The sequence below is a fragment of the Colias philodice genome, chromosome 1 (assembly GCF_061535455.1).
Source record: "Colias philodice isolate Cphi_HAF_F1 chromosome 1, ilColPhil1 Martin Lab GWU primary, whole genome shotgun sequence".
In the NCBI taxonomy this organism is placed as follows: Eukaryota; Metazoa; Arthropoda; class Insecta; order Lepidoptera; family Pieridae; genus Colias; species Colias philodice.
This window is the reverse complement of record NC_143086.1, coordinates 9,729,233-9,745,489: the sequence shown is the minus strand read 5'-3', so window position 1 is coordinate 9,745,489 and position 16,257 is coordinate 9,729,233. Positions and strand designations below refer to the sequence as shown.

General features: G+C 35.6%; 1 protein-coding gene across 1 annotated transcript; it reads left to right on the top strand.

Moving 5' to 3' along the window:
- Window positions 1-238: 238 nt before the first annotated feature.
- LOC149491295 (uncharacterized) lies at window positions 239-9,581 on the top strand. The gene is made up of 4 exons (XM_089699337.1): window positions 239-376; window positions 5,050-5,184; window positions 7,142-7,267; window positions 9,362-9,581. The coding sequence occupies exons 1-4, from the start codon at window positions 328-330 to the stop codon at window positions 9,418-9,420; spliced, it is 369 nt and encodes a 122-aa protein (XP_089555463.1). The 5' UTR covers window positions 239-327; the 3' UTR covers window positions 9,421-9,581.
- Window positions 9,582-16,257: the final 6,676 nt, after the last annotated feature.

The window sequence follows — 16,257 nt, the reverse complement described above, 5'->3', positions numbered from 1 at the left end:
CAATAATAAAATAATAAACTCCATGTTGTTGTAACGTTTTTAATCAGCGAGGCGCAAGCGGCAAGACAGATAAACCAATTTCTCGGAAATGAGCTCTCTCAAAACAGCTTCTAGCGTCTAACATCTTACGTAGACGTTCATTATCAGTGGCCCATATATTTATTGGGAGATTATAAAAAAGGGTTATTGTTTATCCACACAGAGCGAGCATTGAGATCTGGAGGTCGTAGTTTACTATAGATACGGGGTGATATGACGGCCGTTCACACTTACAGAGGAAGTATGGTATCAGTAGGAACCCAGCAGCCGTTTGAATAGCACACTAAAATGCATCTGAGGCTAGCGCTCCTTATCACCCTGATCGTGTATTTACAATGTAAGTAAGCGATTCGCGAACACTTTTTATTACCGCACTCGTTTCGTAAATGGGCCGTTTCTAGATCTAGAAATGTTCTAGTTGTTAACGCTGATACGCGAATTGCTAATGCATTGCTTGACTATTTTTTGTGATTTTGATTTCGGACAATCTTTAAAGTTTAAAGCATCTGAGCGCCGAGACAAACGTAAAAACGCAAAGGAATAGAATCCGCTATCGATACTAATTGACATAAGCGTATGATGTTTCGCTAAGGATTAGTTCACCCTACCAACGACGACGACGACCACGTATAAAATTTTCATCCATTCGCAATTTAAAAAAATTGTGCAAAATACAATTAAAAATAAAATATTAAAATTTCCTGTCGTTCTGGTGATTGGAATGTTTTTTTTGAGATCAATGAATGAAAAAATAGATTTTTCGTAAAAACGGTGGCTCCTAGAAAAAAAAATATTGGAAGTTTTTTATAGCTAATTTTATGATCTACAATTTTGGTCCCAGGTTATTAAATGATTAACTTACCTTTTTTTTTATTAATTGACCTCGACATTTATTTCTTTCCGAGTATCAGTATGGAGGCAAATTTTAATATTTTATTTTGAACAAATTTTATCTGGATGGGAATTTTGGTTGTGGTCGTCATCATCGTTGGTAGTGTGACCGAATCATTACTAAAATTTCATGAGCTTATGTCAATAATTATCGATAGCAGATTCTATTCCGTAGCGTTATTCTATTCTCTGACATTCGTCTCGGCCTGCAGTTCTATTATAATTTTGATATGCCAGGGTCCTGTTACATATCAAATCTGTAATATGTTAAATCTTCTTCTTATCTTTTTTATTGCATTTATTGTTAATTTATGAGATTTTAATATATTGCATCGTTTATAGTTTCTAGAATTTACCCATTGATATTAATTATTTATTACCAAAGTCCAAAAGTTCTTTTGATAGTGTGATTTTACTGGCAAAATAATTTGGTAATAAATGATGAAAACCCTAGCACTAAACAATTAAATATAGGCTATTTCTTCAAATAAACAATATTCATAATTCATTCTACTTCTTAGAAGCGGTAGACAATGTAACTATGTAGATAGGTACGTGTCAACAAACCTTAACAACTAATTGTTTTCGTTTATAAAGTAAAAGTTTTAATATATTGTTGTTACAGTTGTTCCATTACTGTTTTTAAATATAACAAATTTACAACTTTGACACGGGCGAACGGCGAGAATACGAAATAAGCTCAAATGCATTCTCGTACTAAATTCAATTAAAGAAAATACGGTAACAAACGAGTTAGAATAATTGTTTTATGAACTCTTATGCCCTTTAACCCGTGACACGTTCTACGCACAATATTTGTGTCGTAACGCAAATTGTACTGTAGTGTACTGCGCACAAACTCTGTGCCTAACGCGGCCCGTGACATTGAAGGCCATCTGTAGTGAATTACAAGTGAATGTTTCCAGTATAAAAAATATTTCTCTATGCCTTAAACATTTATAATTCGAATCGACACGACTCCGAGACAGGCAATAGAGACCAAAACCACAAAATAAAAAAAAAAAGTGAATCATTGATTGAGTTGCGTCATCGGCCATAGTTTGTGACATTTGTCTTGTTCAACGAATATTTGGATTGTGAATTATGCCGAGAGGAATAATTAGATGAGTGATAATTGAGACGTATATTACTGGAAATTTTACGTAGAATACGTTTATGATATTGGTTTTAGGGATATTTGAAGAATACTCAGTGAAAAAGTGTCTCAACTTTTCAGTGCGGAAGACGCAAAATGGCGCTTTTTTTCTTGTTTGTGAATAATGGAGATTTGTTATTATTCATAGTGAAATACGTTGTGTTAAATGTGTGAAAATATAAGTGAATGTATTTGGCAATCGTGTAGTGATATGAAAACGTGAATATGATCATTTGATGACTCAGCATTATCATGTAAGTGTTAGTATGTAAGCAATTAAAATTAAAACAAAAGAAAATCATTTTTTTATAATTTTATAGAAAAAATATATCGTCATGATTACATTTTTATGCTATAACTAGTTTCTTCCTCTTTCCAAAAATATATAATACATGGCATATAATTATAGAACAATAGGGTAAATAAAATTTTCAAACTCGGTAGTCATAAAAAAGCTAGATTTCGTGAACTCCCTTGACACTATCGGGATCGGTGCCGGCTGTGCGCCAGACGCGTGATAGGTTAAGCCAGAACAAATTGTGGAATTATTATAAAGCTCGTATGTATCAAGAGTTTTCTACTATAGGTATGCGTGAAACAAGCGCATTAAAATCTAAATAACTTTTATAATATTATCTGTATAAAATAATCAAATGACTAACTAAGAGTAGATAGATAATAGAGAGTCATCGCTCCTTTCTACTCCTATACCTATACCGGTAATTGAAACCAATTATTGCCTTTGTTTCGTCTAATCTACATTCCTAGGTATGTTATTTAAAATATGATAATATAAAAAATAATTTTGCTGTTGTTGTGTGTAGGTACTAATTTCAAACATAATGTACAATAATATTGATAATAGCATAATCTATGGTAATTTAATATAAAGGATGTAAAAAGCATTTAAGCGGAAGTATCCGAGATAAAACATCCTAAAGCGAATGTTATAAATGTATGATTTAATAAATAATGTTCTACTTATTTATGAATTGAATTCCCGTTGAACTACGTTGACCTAAGACGTGGATATGTCCTCAGGACTTATAAAACCATGTATTTAGTTATTAAAGCCTTAGATGTAGGTACTTTCAGTGCAATATGAAACAAGTATTATAGGTATGTACTTCTATTTTTGGTGAATGTTATAAAATATTGCACTGCATCTCCATCTCCTTAATATTTATAACCAGAGTAAAATTAGGTTACTTGTGTTTTAGTATATGTTACTACATATTAGAATATATTATATTCTGAATTTCTTGCGGTTTTAAATATAGTATAATCGGGAAATCAGTACCCGTGTACATGGTGATGATTATTTTTCTGCAGACGATTTACATTCATAGAAAGTAAATAAATAACTTTACCTCACAGTATAAAGTGCAGGCAACAACTTTAATGTCCCATTGTATGTATATGTCTTAAGGGGTTGATTTGTGATGAGAGTAGCACATGTTAGATCCTGTTTCTTCTACTATTGTAATTCTAAATTATCCTCCGAATCAGTGCTGTTGTTGACTAAATGTTAATCGAATAAATAATTTGCGAGTATCCTTTTTAATTGGAGTGCATTTATTACCGAGATGTGATTTTTATTAGGTAAAATCTACGGGAATAGAACCCCGCAACTACAGAGCGAGTTTTGATGCTACTATATTTCTTTAACTAGCTTTCGCCCGCGGCTTTGTCCGCGTATTAAAAAAAACCCGCATGGCGCATAGTTCCCGTTGCCATGGGATTTCCGAGATAAAACCTATCCTATATCCTTCCTCAGGTCTCAAGCTATCCTTGTACCAAACTTGAATTAAATCCTTGCAGTACTTTTTGAGTTTAGCCCGGACATAAATACGGACAAACACAAAAATTCGAAAAAATACATTTTTGGCTTTGGTGTCTATTGTGGTAGATCACGTCCGAAGTATTCTTAAAAAAAATATTGAATGTAAAGTTTTGACTTTCCTACTAATTTATTATATTATGTAGTATACTGTATAGATATTCCTCGCCTTTTTAACAAGCTTTCATTATCTTTACCATTTGTGTCTAACCGACTCCTTTAGACTCGATTTTGAACCACTTTAAAGGTTTTGATTCAACTTCGTACTCTTATCAAGGATCGGTGACAATACAATAATTTCATGAGGTTATGCGTCTTTTTCGTTTTTTTTTAACTAAATTATTGACTAGCTTTTGGCCCGCAGCTTCGATTTTATTTCATTGTAACAACTATTTCATACAAATTTTCCCCTATTTTATCCCCTTGGGGCTAATAAAATAGGGGATGAAAGTTCATAAGTAAGGGATCAAAATACTTAGCGGATGCCTCCGTCCTAACATCTAACTGCATGCCTAACAGCCCGATCCTCGGTTTGGGGTGTGCCTTGATAGATCACTATGTCAGTCAGTCACCTTTGAGTTATTTATCCTACTATCCTATCCTACTAATATTATAAATGCGAAAGTTTGTGAGGATGTGTATGTGTGTGTTTGTTACTCTTTCACGCAAATACTACTGAACCGATTACAATGAAATTAAGCACACATATTATAGAGGGTAACTTGGATTAACACATAGGGATAGGTTTTATCCCGGAAATCCCACGGGAACGGGATATATGCGGGCTTTTTCTTTGAAAACGCGGTCGAATCCGCGGGCGGAAAGCTAGTAAAATGTATTATAAATGCGTAAGTTTTTGAGGATGGATGTGTGTGTGTATGTTTGTTACTCTTTCACGCAAATACTACTGAACCGATTATGATGAAATTTAGCACATATGTAGAGGGTAACTTGGATTGACACATGGGATAAGTTTTATCTCGGAAATCCCATGGGAACGGGAACTATACGGGTTTTTCTTTGAAAACGCGGGCGAAGCCACGGGCGGAAAGCTAGTAGGTATATATATTTAGATTTAGATTAATAATATATTATATTTTAACTAAAGCGCATATTGTTATAGGGAGCGTGCAAGCATGCGAACAGGATCAGATGCAGCGGGGCTGCAAGATATCCGGTACAACTTGCACATGCGGCTATGGGTGTAAAACCGAGTACATTTACAGAACACGGAGGGTGTGCATGAATGCTCTTAGAGGTAAATATTGCCATCAACAGTTATAAAGCAAATTGAAGTCCCATGTCCCCTAGTGGGGTAAAAGGTAGATGCATTATACATCTGTTTCACTGATCGATTTTCTTTGGGGACACGTAGGTGATCAGCCTTCTGTGTCCTGCCAGACCGAGACATTTTTTTTTCTTCGTCTCCACCGGGAATCGAACCCAGGACCGTCGGTGCTACGCTCACACGTCAACCACAGTAGGAGGAAGAGTTTTAAAGCAACAGATCATATTTAACACTTGCGCTTAAGTTGTTGCTGACTACTTAATTGGAATAAAGCTTACGAGATCCTCTCCGCATGCTCCTCTTTGTGTCCCTGCAGTGGGATCATAACTGATGATGATGATAAAAATACAATACTTATTACCTGGAAAGACAATCGCAACAATGCGATTCGGACTCGCGACACTAATAAGCCAGAGGAGCAACTGGTACCGTATTCCGTAGGTACCTTATTATAAGCTAAAGGAGCAACTGCAATAAAAAAAATCACTTATCCACTTCAGAAAAACATAACCCTGTGGGATTTCCGGGATAAAATCTATGCAATGGCCTTTCTCAGGTCTCACTTTCTGTGTACAAAATTTCATCGGTTCGGTTTCGGTTCGGATTTCGGTTCAGTGATTTTGGCGTGAAGAAGAGACAGACAGACAAACGGACGGATAGAGAGATAATATTGTGACTGAACTTGCCAAAAAAAATATTATTGAAAAATATTATTTCATTATAGATAAAAGAATGAAGTTGAATTGAGGAATATCTAAAACCAACTTCTAACTTTTTTGTTCAGTACAAGCTTTGCTTAGTTTGCCGTGGTTGAGATGTTCGGGATTATTTAAGTAAATAAAAGAAGAGCTATAGTCAATTGTGTGCTTTATTTCGAAATCTAAAACTGACCGTATTATATTGTTTTAGTAAAATAAGCTCTCACGAAGTTAGCATAATACCTATTAATTAACTTTTACAGTACTTCTGTATTCTGTATTTTTTAGTATTTTATAGTTTTATTGTAATTGTTATGATGGGTGTGACACCACCCGTCATCGCAACTAAAAACACCCATTGATTTAATGGAATTACAGAGCTTCTAAACTATATATTATAACTGATATAATATTTGCCTAATGCGTCCACATTGCACATTGCATTTCACAGCGGCGAGGTGTAAATCGGCGGATGTGGTATAAATGTGACCTAGTTACTAAATAAATAATCTGCGCGATTGACCCGTTTCGTTTCGGTCGTGTTCAATATCCGATGATACTACATAGTTGCACTTATGATCACAATACTGCACAGAGGCCCTTGACACGCGTTTGGCATATTTTGCCTAGGTCAATTGACGCTCGTTATCCAATACCACAGTGTTAGTGCATATATACGTTTAGAGTATCCGGACGATAATAGCCATCGATAGGCTTGAATTTTTGCTCATTAAGTCTATTTTTATAAGGTTTGTAGCTGTAGGCGTAAAAATTCTTAGGTCATGCGAATTTACGAAGTATTCAAGTGTAGGTAATATAACAGATAATTTAATACTAGACTAATCCTACCTAATATAATACTTTCTAAAAGAACTTTTGAGATAGAATAATAAGTAGTTGTTGTACTACGAAAGCTTTTATTTATAAATGTATCCTATTATAGATTCACTATATTATTATTTGTAAAACTATCAAAAGTATAGGAAATTGTTAAAATATATGGCCTACGTATCCTTAATTATTATTATTAAATCTATATAATTTAATTTATTACGTATGCTTAGTTTGGTCAAATTAACAAATAATAAGAAGAAGACATTTCAATGCAGCTGAAAATTTGTAAAATAATTGTGTAAAACATAATTCAAAAATACAAATTTAATATCATTTTTGTCATTTTCATCGACATTATAAAACATACCATGTAAAGTGTTTGATTTCCCAAACAGAGAGAAGTTTAAACGTGTGCGCCCGCATGCCTTGCGTCCGGGGAAATTGCATTCAGACCGTTCAGGACCCAGGATTCACTTGCAAATGTGAAGGCACCGGATTTTATGGTCAGAGATGCGAAAAAGGTAAAGTTGAAAATGTTATTTTTGATATTCTTGCCTAGCATAATATATTTTTTTTTAATATTATCTATTTTATTACATTCCTATATTTGGTAAATTTAGTTTAGCTTTTTTCATCTTGTTCTCATATTATATTGGATATCGTTTCGTATCAGAATACAAACTCTTTGTATGAGCTAGTTGGGCTTAATTCAGACTCTTCTTTAGTCTTCATCAGTTCCTATCGAGTCTGGGATTTTTATTTTATTAAATTAATTATCAGTTAAAAAATTGTGATACCGAGTTGTGAAACAGATTTTGCCAACCAATATTACCGTCTTACACTGAATTAATACACTAACGAATTTAAATCCTATCGAGTAGATGTAGGTACACCTAACTTTACGTGCTTGTGTAGGAATATCATAAAGCAAAATATTTTCAAGTACACGGATTTCTACATTTTACATAGCATTTGTATACAATACCTATATACTATACACACAGCACAGGTAGTTAATAATCAACTACGTTACCAACACAACAATTTATACAAAAAGTCAATTAAGTATATTTAAAAAAAATTAAAGTGTTTTAGTTATTATGAGTTAACAAAGAATTTGTGTTAAAATATTATGAAAAAAACGGCAAGAAATTATTAGATCTAAAGAGTCAGCTATATCTAAAGTGTTATTCCTACAAACTTTATTTAGATTTTTGAGAATATGTTATTTATTTATTTTTGTTTCTACTTGTTCATTTATGTACAGTTACGGCACAATCTTTATTTCTCATGTCGTTCCTTTGTGCATATAAAAGTAGCTTTGACTTCAAATTCACAATAGAAAAAATACCATTGAAGTATTGTAAAACAAGTTAAAAATAAATAGAGTAGTGTGATGGTTACCTACCGTACGTTTAATGTCTTAGTACTTACCTACGCATTAAAGCATACTTATGACAATTTTGTCCGAGATGGATGTATCCAAAATCCATATCCATCGATATGTGTGAGCGAAAGTATTGTAGTAGTAATACAATTACAATCTTATATATAAAAATGAATCGCAAAATGTGTTGGTAAGCGCATAACTCGAGAACGGCTGCACCGATTTCGACCATTCTTTTTTTATTATATTCCTTGAAGTACGAAGATGGTTCTTATGTAGAGAAAACGTAAAAATGTACCACGGGCGAAGCCGGGGCGGACCGCTAGTTACAATATAAAATTGGAAAAAAAATCGGCGTTAGATTTGTAACGTCCGCGTCGCGGAATTCTACTGGTGTTGGTATCTAGAATCTTGTAATAGTAATTATTATTGTAATTTATTAAATTCAAGATAAGCATCATATTATTTTTATGTTAGTTTACTTTATTCTTAAAAACTGTGAGTTGGTAGTATGAATTATAAATTTATTGTAATCTTTCCACTTATTGAAGTGGGGGGGTAGCGTCTACAGATTTTTAAAATAAAAAAAAACATATTCAGGAGAGCTATAAAAAGGATCACTGATATATCTGACCATTTTCGTGGTGATTTCTTGATAATGAGGAAGATGAGGAAGAACAACAAGAGGGGATTTTGGTTTACTCGAGCGCGTCCTACCTACATACTATGGTGATTAATTAGGGGAGCGGGCCCCATTATGGGATGGTTCTCAATATGGGACAGCTAAGTATTTCGTTTCCTAAGCAGCGCCATCTCTCCAATTGATACAGAATCACTGTGTTACTTCATAAGGCGTTTTACGTCCTACATTATACATGATCTAGAAGAGTAAGGTAATATAGTAAGAAGTCCCAATTTCGCTAAATTGATTACGACGACTTAACGTAAGACGAGGGGACGACGATCGATTTCTTTTACATATATTTTTTTACGAGTCCCCTGAGCGCATCCTCATAAATTAAATGCTCATACTGGCTGGTATACTTATCAATAGGTAAGGTAACTTCCCTTTAGGTATATTTATCTGAAACGCTCCAGTCAATCCAAAAATCTCCTCTGGGGTTCCTCTACGATAGAGAGGTTTTTTTTAAATCGTTTAAATTATTAGTTCCTTGGTTTTTATCGTTATCGTTAATCTACAAATTAAAACTGTTATTTTTTGTTTCAGCGTGTCCAACAGAGCCAATTCGGGGCTTAGTGTTCCCGCATGAATGTGTTGTAATATAAAAAGCCTTAGTTGTATTACATATTTACCTATTTATTTAGTTTCATTTCACGTACATTGTGTTTGTTTATTCGACCATTGTAAAATATCTTCGTTTGTATTTTAAAAGTGTATTAATTAGGTTTAATCGCGTATTTGTGAATAAACTCTTTCTTATTATTTACATTTATTTTTAATTCCTTTTTTGCTGAGTAAATAATTGCATCATATCATCGGCCTTCACAATATTTCAAGATAAGTTTAAGACAAGGAAATTCTGTGTCAATTTTGTGTACCTATATGTGTATTGTGTTCCTCAACTTTCACATTATTGTAACGGACGTGACGTCGCCTGTCACCCTCGTCAAGCCAAGCCGCCATGTTGACCTCCCCTCCAGCCAGCCGCCATGCCTACCAGCCAGCCACGCGGAGGGGATGAGCCTATATAAGTATATATATAATAGCTAGCCATAATTAAGCATTGATTTTCTTGTTGAAATTTGCAAAATAAATAAGTGTGTCGTTACGCTGCAATTTTATTTTCTCCATTTCTTCACAAATCAGAAGTGGTATGAAACGACATCGGCCACAAGTTTATCGACCTCCTGACGAATCAATGTCGGAGGAAGATGAGGGTACTTCTTCACCGCCTGCACGGAAGCTGCTCAAGAATCTGCTGGAAAAAGAAGTAGTAAAGGTTTTACGCAACCTGGAAGATGACCCCCAAGCTCCAAATAAGTCAAAAGTCCATCGTGCTGCATCTTTAATCCCGGAATTTGACCCTGATAGTGAGGAATGCACGGTACAAGCATGGATTCGTAAAATTGACCAAATTGGGGAAATAAATGGATGGGACGATACAACTAAATCATTTTACCTACAAGATAAGCTGCGAGGTCAAGCAAAGAAGTGGTATAATCGTCTAGAGAACTACGATTACACGTGGGAACAATGGAAGAATATGCTATTGCGAGCATGTCCTCGATATCGCGATTATGGAAATATGCTTGAAGAATTACTACAAAGGAAGAAGCAACCTACAGAGACGATGACAAAATACTATCAAGATAAAATCGCCATGTGCTTCCGATGCAAGTTATCCGATAGCGCCAGCGTTTCCTGTATCATTCGTGGTCTGCCACTATCGCTACAACCTAACGCTCGAGCCTTCCAATGCCACACGCCAGGAGAGCTTTAAGAAGGATTTTTATGTGCACTTGACGACTACCGTACTTTACCTATCGACACAAGGTTTCATAAAAATTTGGTGAGTAGGCCATCTCACCTGGATAAAAAGTCAATGCCACCCAATGTCGAAACAGACCCGTGTCCGAGATGCAAGAAAACTGGTCATTTACTGCGTGATTGCTCCCTACCTGACACACGTACATGTTATAAATGTGGAAATAAGGGACACATTGCTTCACGTTGTTCTACAATTGCCACGGAAAATAGAAGATCTATCTCAACCGACAACATAAAAGAAGTAAATGTAGGTACTACGACCTTATAATGAAATATACAAAAAGGTCGTTAAAGTCAATGGCATCCACGTGAAAGCATACATTGATACCGGCAATCAAGTCAACGTTTTAAACGATCAAGTATCGAACGCATTGTCATTGGATGTCAAACCGACGAGTGTCATTTTAAAAGGATTCTCCGGCGGACTCTCAACGAGTCGTGGAGAAGTCGAATTTCAATTAGAAATTGACGGTATAACCATGAAATGCCACGCCTACTTGTCTAGCATCAAAATGGCCGATGTTAATCTTTTAATCGGTCAGCCTGTCATCAACAGCGAAGGTATGACATTGACAGTTAGCAAAGGCCTAGTCAAATTTAATCGTACTCAAGATCCCAATCCCATTTGCGATATTGAGGCTATCGAAGACCATGATCGCTTTAAAGTCGTCACAGTCAACGAAGAGAGACTTCCACCTGGCTCTTCCATCATTCAAGTGCGGGTTCTCGGAAATAAGGTCGGCAACGATGTGGTTACACCGCCTCGGCATCATGAGCTGCAGGGAGTGGCCTACTCTCTTCCATCCACCCTGCTCACTGGTGAAGACGGGTACATCAAAGTCATCAACATGGGCTGCGAGGCTATCGTGTGGCCGCCGGGAGAGGTCCTAACCAGGGCTGAAAGCTGCCAGGAGTCTCCTCTACAGCCAGATAGCCAGGTACTTGCCCTTACTGCTTGCCATAGATTTGCCAATCATAATTCTAATAATATAGGTCAACCCTCAACTACTGACTTATGTATAGGTGGTGTAAAATTAAACGACATAAAAATAGGTCCGTTAAATAATAAGCAACGTTCAGATCTTATCAGTTTATTAGTACAATATAAACATTGTTTTGCTAATGGTACAAAAGATCTAGGGTGCACAGATTTAGTACAAATGAAAATAAAGCTTACTAGTGATCAGCCTATTTACCGCCAGCCTTATCGATTATCGCATAGCGAACAAGCAGTAGTTCAGTCTAAAGTAAGTGAATTATTAGATGCCGGCATTATCAATGTTATGCATCTAGTTATGCATCAGACATCTAGACATGCATGAGTCCGAATCTAGTTATGCATCTCCGGTCATTTTAGTCAAAAAGAAAAACGGTGACAGTAGGATGTGTGTTGATTACCGTGCCTTAAATAAGATAGATAAAAAAAGATAGATTTCCATTGCCAAACATAGACGATCAGGTTTCGAAATTAGCGGGCCACAAATATTTTACGAGTTTAGATATGGCTCAGGACTATCATCAATTACGTGTTAGTAATGAAGATACACACAAAACTGCATTCATAACACCTCAGGGTCATTTCGAGTACACTCGTATTCCATTCGGTTTAGCGAACGCGCCATCTGTTTTTATGCGGTTGATAAATAAAATAGTTGAATCTGTAGGTAGAACTGAAAATAATAATGTTAAAAACAAACATGGTAAACGTGAAATTTTGGCATTTCTGGACGATTTACTCTTACCCTCGAATGACGTTATGTCAGGCTTAGACATTTTGCAAGCGGTACTTGTCAAACTTGAAGTAGAAAATTTAAAATTAAACATGAGTAAGTGTTCGTTCTTGCAAAATGAAATAACGTATTTAGGTCATAAAATATCGGCTAAGGGTATTCAACCGGGCGATTCAAAGTTATTAGCGGTGTCTCGTTTTCCAACACCGACCAATGTTCATAGTGTGCGTCAATTTATCGGGTTGTGTAGTTATTTTCGTAAGTTTATTTACAATTTTGCTGTTATTGCCCGCCCTTTAACCGATTTAACTAAAAAGAAAGCTTCGTGGATATGGAGTAGTGATCAAAACAATAGTTTCGAACAATTAAAAAAGTGTTTGTGTTCCGAGCCTGTGTTAGCTTTGTACGATCCTGTGCATTCTACGGAAATACATACTGACGCGTGTAAATTAGGAATAGCTGGTATACTTCTACAAAAACAGATTGATGGTACGTTGCGACCCGTTTTATATTTTAGTAGGGTGACAAGTAAAGAGGAAAGCATGTATTATAGTTATGAACTTGAAACTCTTGCCGTTGTAGAATCGCGTATATGTAGTAGGAAAAAAGGTTAAGATTGTTACTGATTGTACAGCAGTCCGCGCTACGATTACTAAACGCGACATTATACCACGTATCGCAAGGTGGTGGCTTTCTATACAAGATTACGATATAAGCGTAGAATATAGACCGGGGGAACGAATGAAACATGTAGATGCGTTAAGTAGACATCCGGTAGATACTATGAACGTGAATCGTCTAGAAGTAGCGGATTGGTTTTATACGGTGCAATGTCAGGATGATAAGTTGAGCGCGATCGTTAGTCAATTAAAAAATAATACCGGTGGAGCAGAAATAAAAAATAATTACGAAATTATCGATAATAGGCTTTATCGTAAAACTTTGAACGGCAATAGGCTAGTGGTTCCGAATTCAGCTAGATGGAAGATAATGCAAATGCATCATGATGACATCGGTCATGTAGGATTAAATCGCGCTGCCGAATTAATTAAAAATGAATTTTGGTTTCCTAAAATGTCGCGATTTATCAAAAAATATGTGAATGCATGTCTTCATTGTGCATACGGCAAAGGCGGTTACGGCAAAATAGAAGGTAAACTCCATCCAATTCCTAAGCCCTCAGAACCTATGAGGATGGTTCATATTGATCACATAGGCCCTTTCACTAGGACAAAGAAGGGATATCAATATATGCTCGTTATGACAGACGGTTTTTCTAAGTTCGTAATAGCTGAGCCTATGCGTACAGTCAACTCGATCGAAACTATACGAGTTCTGCGAAAAATATTTAGCTTATTTTCCTTCCCTGATCATATAGTCACCGATCACGGAAAAGCGTTCACAAGTAGGAACTTTAAGAAATTTTCGAACGATAAACAATTTAGACATACTCTCAATGCACAGTCAGGTAGAACGTACAAATAGGACAATATTAGATGCATTACGCGCCACAGACCCCAGCGAAGCCTCTATTAACTGGGTTAATTCTTTGCCCGATATAATTTGGGGAATTAACAACACAGTTAATAACACAACCGGTTATAAGCCTTATGATTTGATGTTCGCTCGGGCGGGTAGATCAGTGTGTGACGTTTCGGTACCTGGGCGTGTTTCTGAACCAATAGAGAAGCGTCGTAAGAAAGCAACAGATAGGATACTAAAAGCGAGCGCTAGAATGAAACGTAACTTTGATAGGAAACGAAAATCCGCTCACATATAATATAAGAAAGGTGATTTTGTGCTATGGCGTCAAGCGCCCACTTGTACAGCATCTAAAGTTAACACTAAACTTGACGACTTGTATTCCGGTCCTTATGTCGTAACGAAAGTATTGGGCAATGATAGGTACCAAATTAGAAGAGTAAAGGGTTTACGTGGGTATAAGAGTTTTAGTGGGTTAGTAGCTGCAGATTCGTTGAGGCCCTATAAAAGTATTGTTACGGTTTCTGATAGTGCTAGCAGTTCAGATGAGCAAATGGAAACCGAAGATCTTATTGATTTATTAGAGAGCTAATTATTGTTGTTGTTCCCGTGGGAACAACTGTTTCAGGATGGCCGAGTGTAACGGACGTGACGTCGCCTGTCACCCCCGTCAAGCCAAGCCGCCATGTTGACCTCCCCTCCAGCCAGCCGCCATGCCTACCAGCCAGCCACGCGGAGGGGATGAGCCTATATATATAATAGCTAGCCATAATTAAGCATTGATTTTCTTGTTGAAATTTGCAAAATAAATAAGTGTGTCGTTACGCTGCAATTTTATTTTCTCCATTTCTTCACATTATATACAGTAGGTACTCCAAAATTAATAATGCGCATGCAGATCTTCGCTAATTATCGTATTTCCAGAAACACCCGAATCACCCCGAATCATTGAATCGTAAGTGCCCTAAACAATGCACTTGCATCTTGCACCTTGTTCGAAAGAAATAGGAGTCAATTCAGAGTCATACACAATCGAAAACAATTAGGGCGGTAGGTGACGGTAGCCTGTCAGTCAAAAAATTCAAAGATCCGTCAGTCGTCTTTTTAAATTGGTGGTGACCGCACGTATTATATCTGTATGGAATTATATAGAGCTGCTGTTACATACCCTTCTTAGTTTGGTTTCAAAGTTGAATTTTCCGATAAAATGATTATTTGCACAGGCAGCAGATAGCAGTGGGGAAAGTGAAAGTTAATAAGAGCATAATGAAAGTTCTGATCATTCTACGATATCAGAAATAGAGATAATCCCCGATTCTGTAAATCCTTTGGACTGAGATTTTAATGATTAGATTTCTACAATTTAAATGTAAACCAGTGTTTGAAAATATTTTTTTTAAATAAAAACTTTGTCTTATTTTAACCTTCCATACATCCATCATCACGCCAGCTTCAGTAAGACATTTTAATAGTTCTAAGTATAGAATTTTCCAAGTAAATCAATACAACAAATATACATAATATATTCGCAATCGTGTGGCTTATCCTCGCTATTAACTTACATTGAATTTTCGAAACAAATTTCGTTACTCTTCTCTTTTACCATAAAATCACAATAAAACTCATAATTCTAATAAACTATGCATGAAAAAAATACATTTAACCACTCTATATACATATCGTCTTCGGAGGCTCGGGGAATATGACAGTTGCCGAACAGTGACGAATTTTTCTATGCGCATTATCAGTTTGGGAGTACTGTAATATACTTATGGCATATTATGAAATTGAATGTATGCGATAGATTCACCTATACAATGTTGAACTACAAGCTCCTAGATACCAATTGAGAGGTCCAAACTAATGGATAAAAATTATAAAAAATGCTCTTCATGTCATTAATACCACGAAAAATCAGTTATTTTGAATTCTCAAATTTTATTCAAAATGCTTATTAATTTTCCGCCTATACATAGGTACACCTTAGGTACAGTACTTTAACAAATTTTTAACTAAAATTTTCCTCTTGAACCAAGCTTAAACCATTAAAACACAAAAAAATCAGACAGTCCGAATGTATGGTAGCAACTGTTTAAAATAAGGGTAGTAATTAAATTATAGTTTTGAGTGACAAAAGTAATGAAAATGTAAATAAGTAAATTTAAATTCAAAAGTCGTTCAGATAGAATTTTAAAATCTCAAATAGATTGATAACAATCCACTTTTATCTGTATTTTATTATAATCCAATATTTGTCGTCAAATTCATACTGCTCAAGTTAATAAAATATTATCTCATCATCAGTCGCTCAGTTATTTTGTAGTTGCTTGTTTTATTATTCCCCTTAAAATAATATGGGTATCATTTAAGCTATCACCAATTTAATTAGTTTTGTGTTCCTTA

Bases quoted from the DNA above. Each gene is read 5' to 3' on its own strand.
- LOC149491295 (XM_089699337.1), top strand. From the start codon at position 328: ATGCATCTGAGGCTAGCGCTCCTTATCACCCTGATCGTGTATTTACAA. The intron at 377-5,049 runs GTAAGTAAGCGA...ATATTGTTATAG, and splicing joins CCTGATCGTGTATTTACAAT to GGAGCGTGCAAGCATGCGAA. The intron at 7,268-9,361 runs GTAAAGTTGAAA...TTTTTGTTTCAG, and splicing joins TGGTCAGAGATGCGAAAAAG to CGTGTCCAACAGAGCCAATT.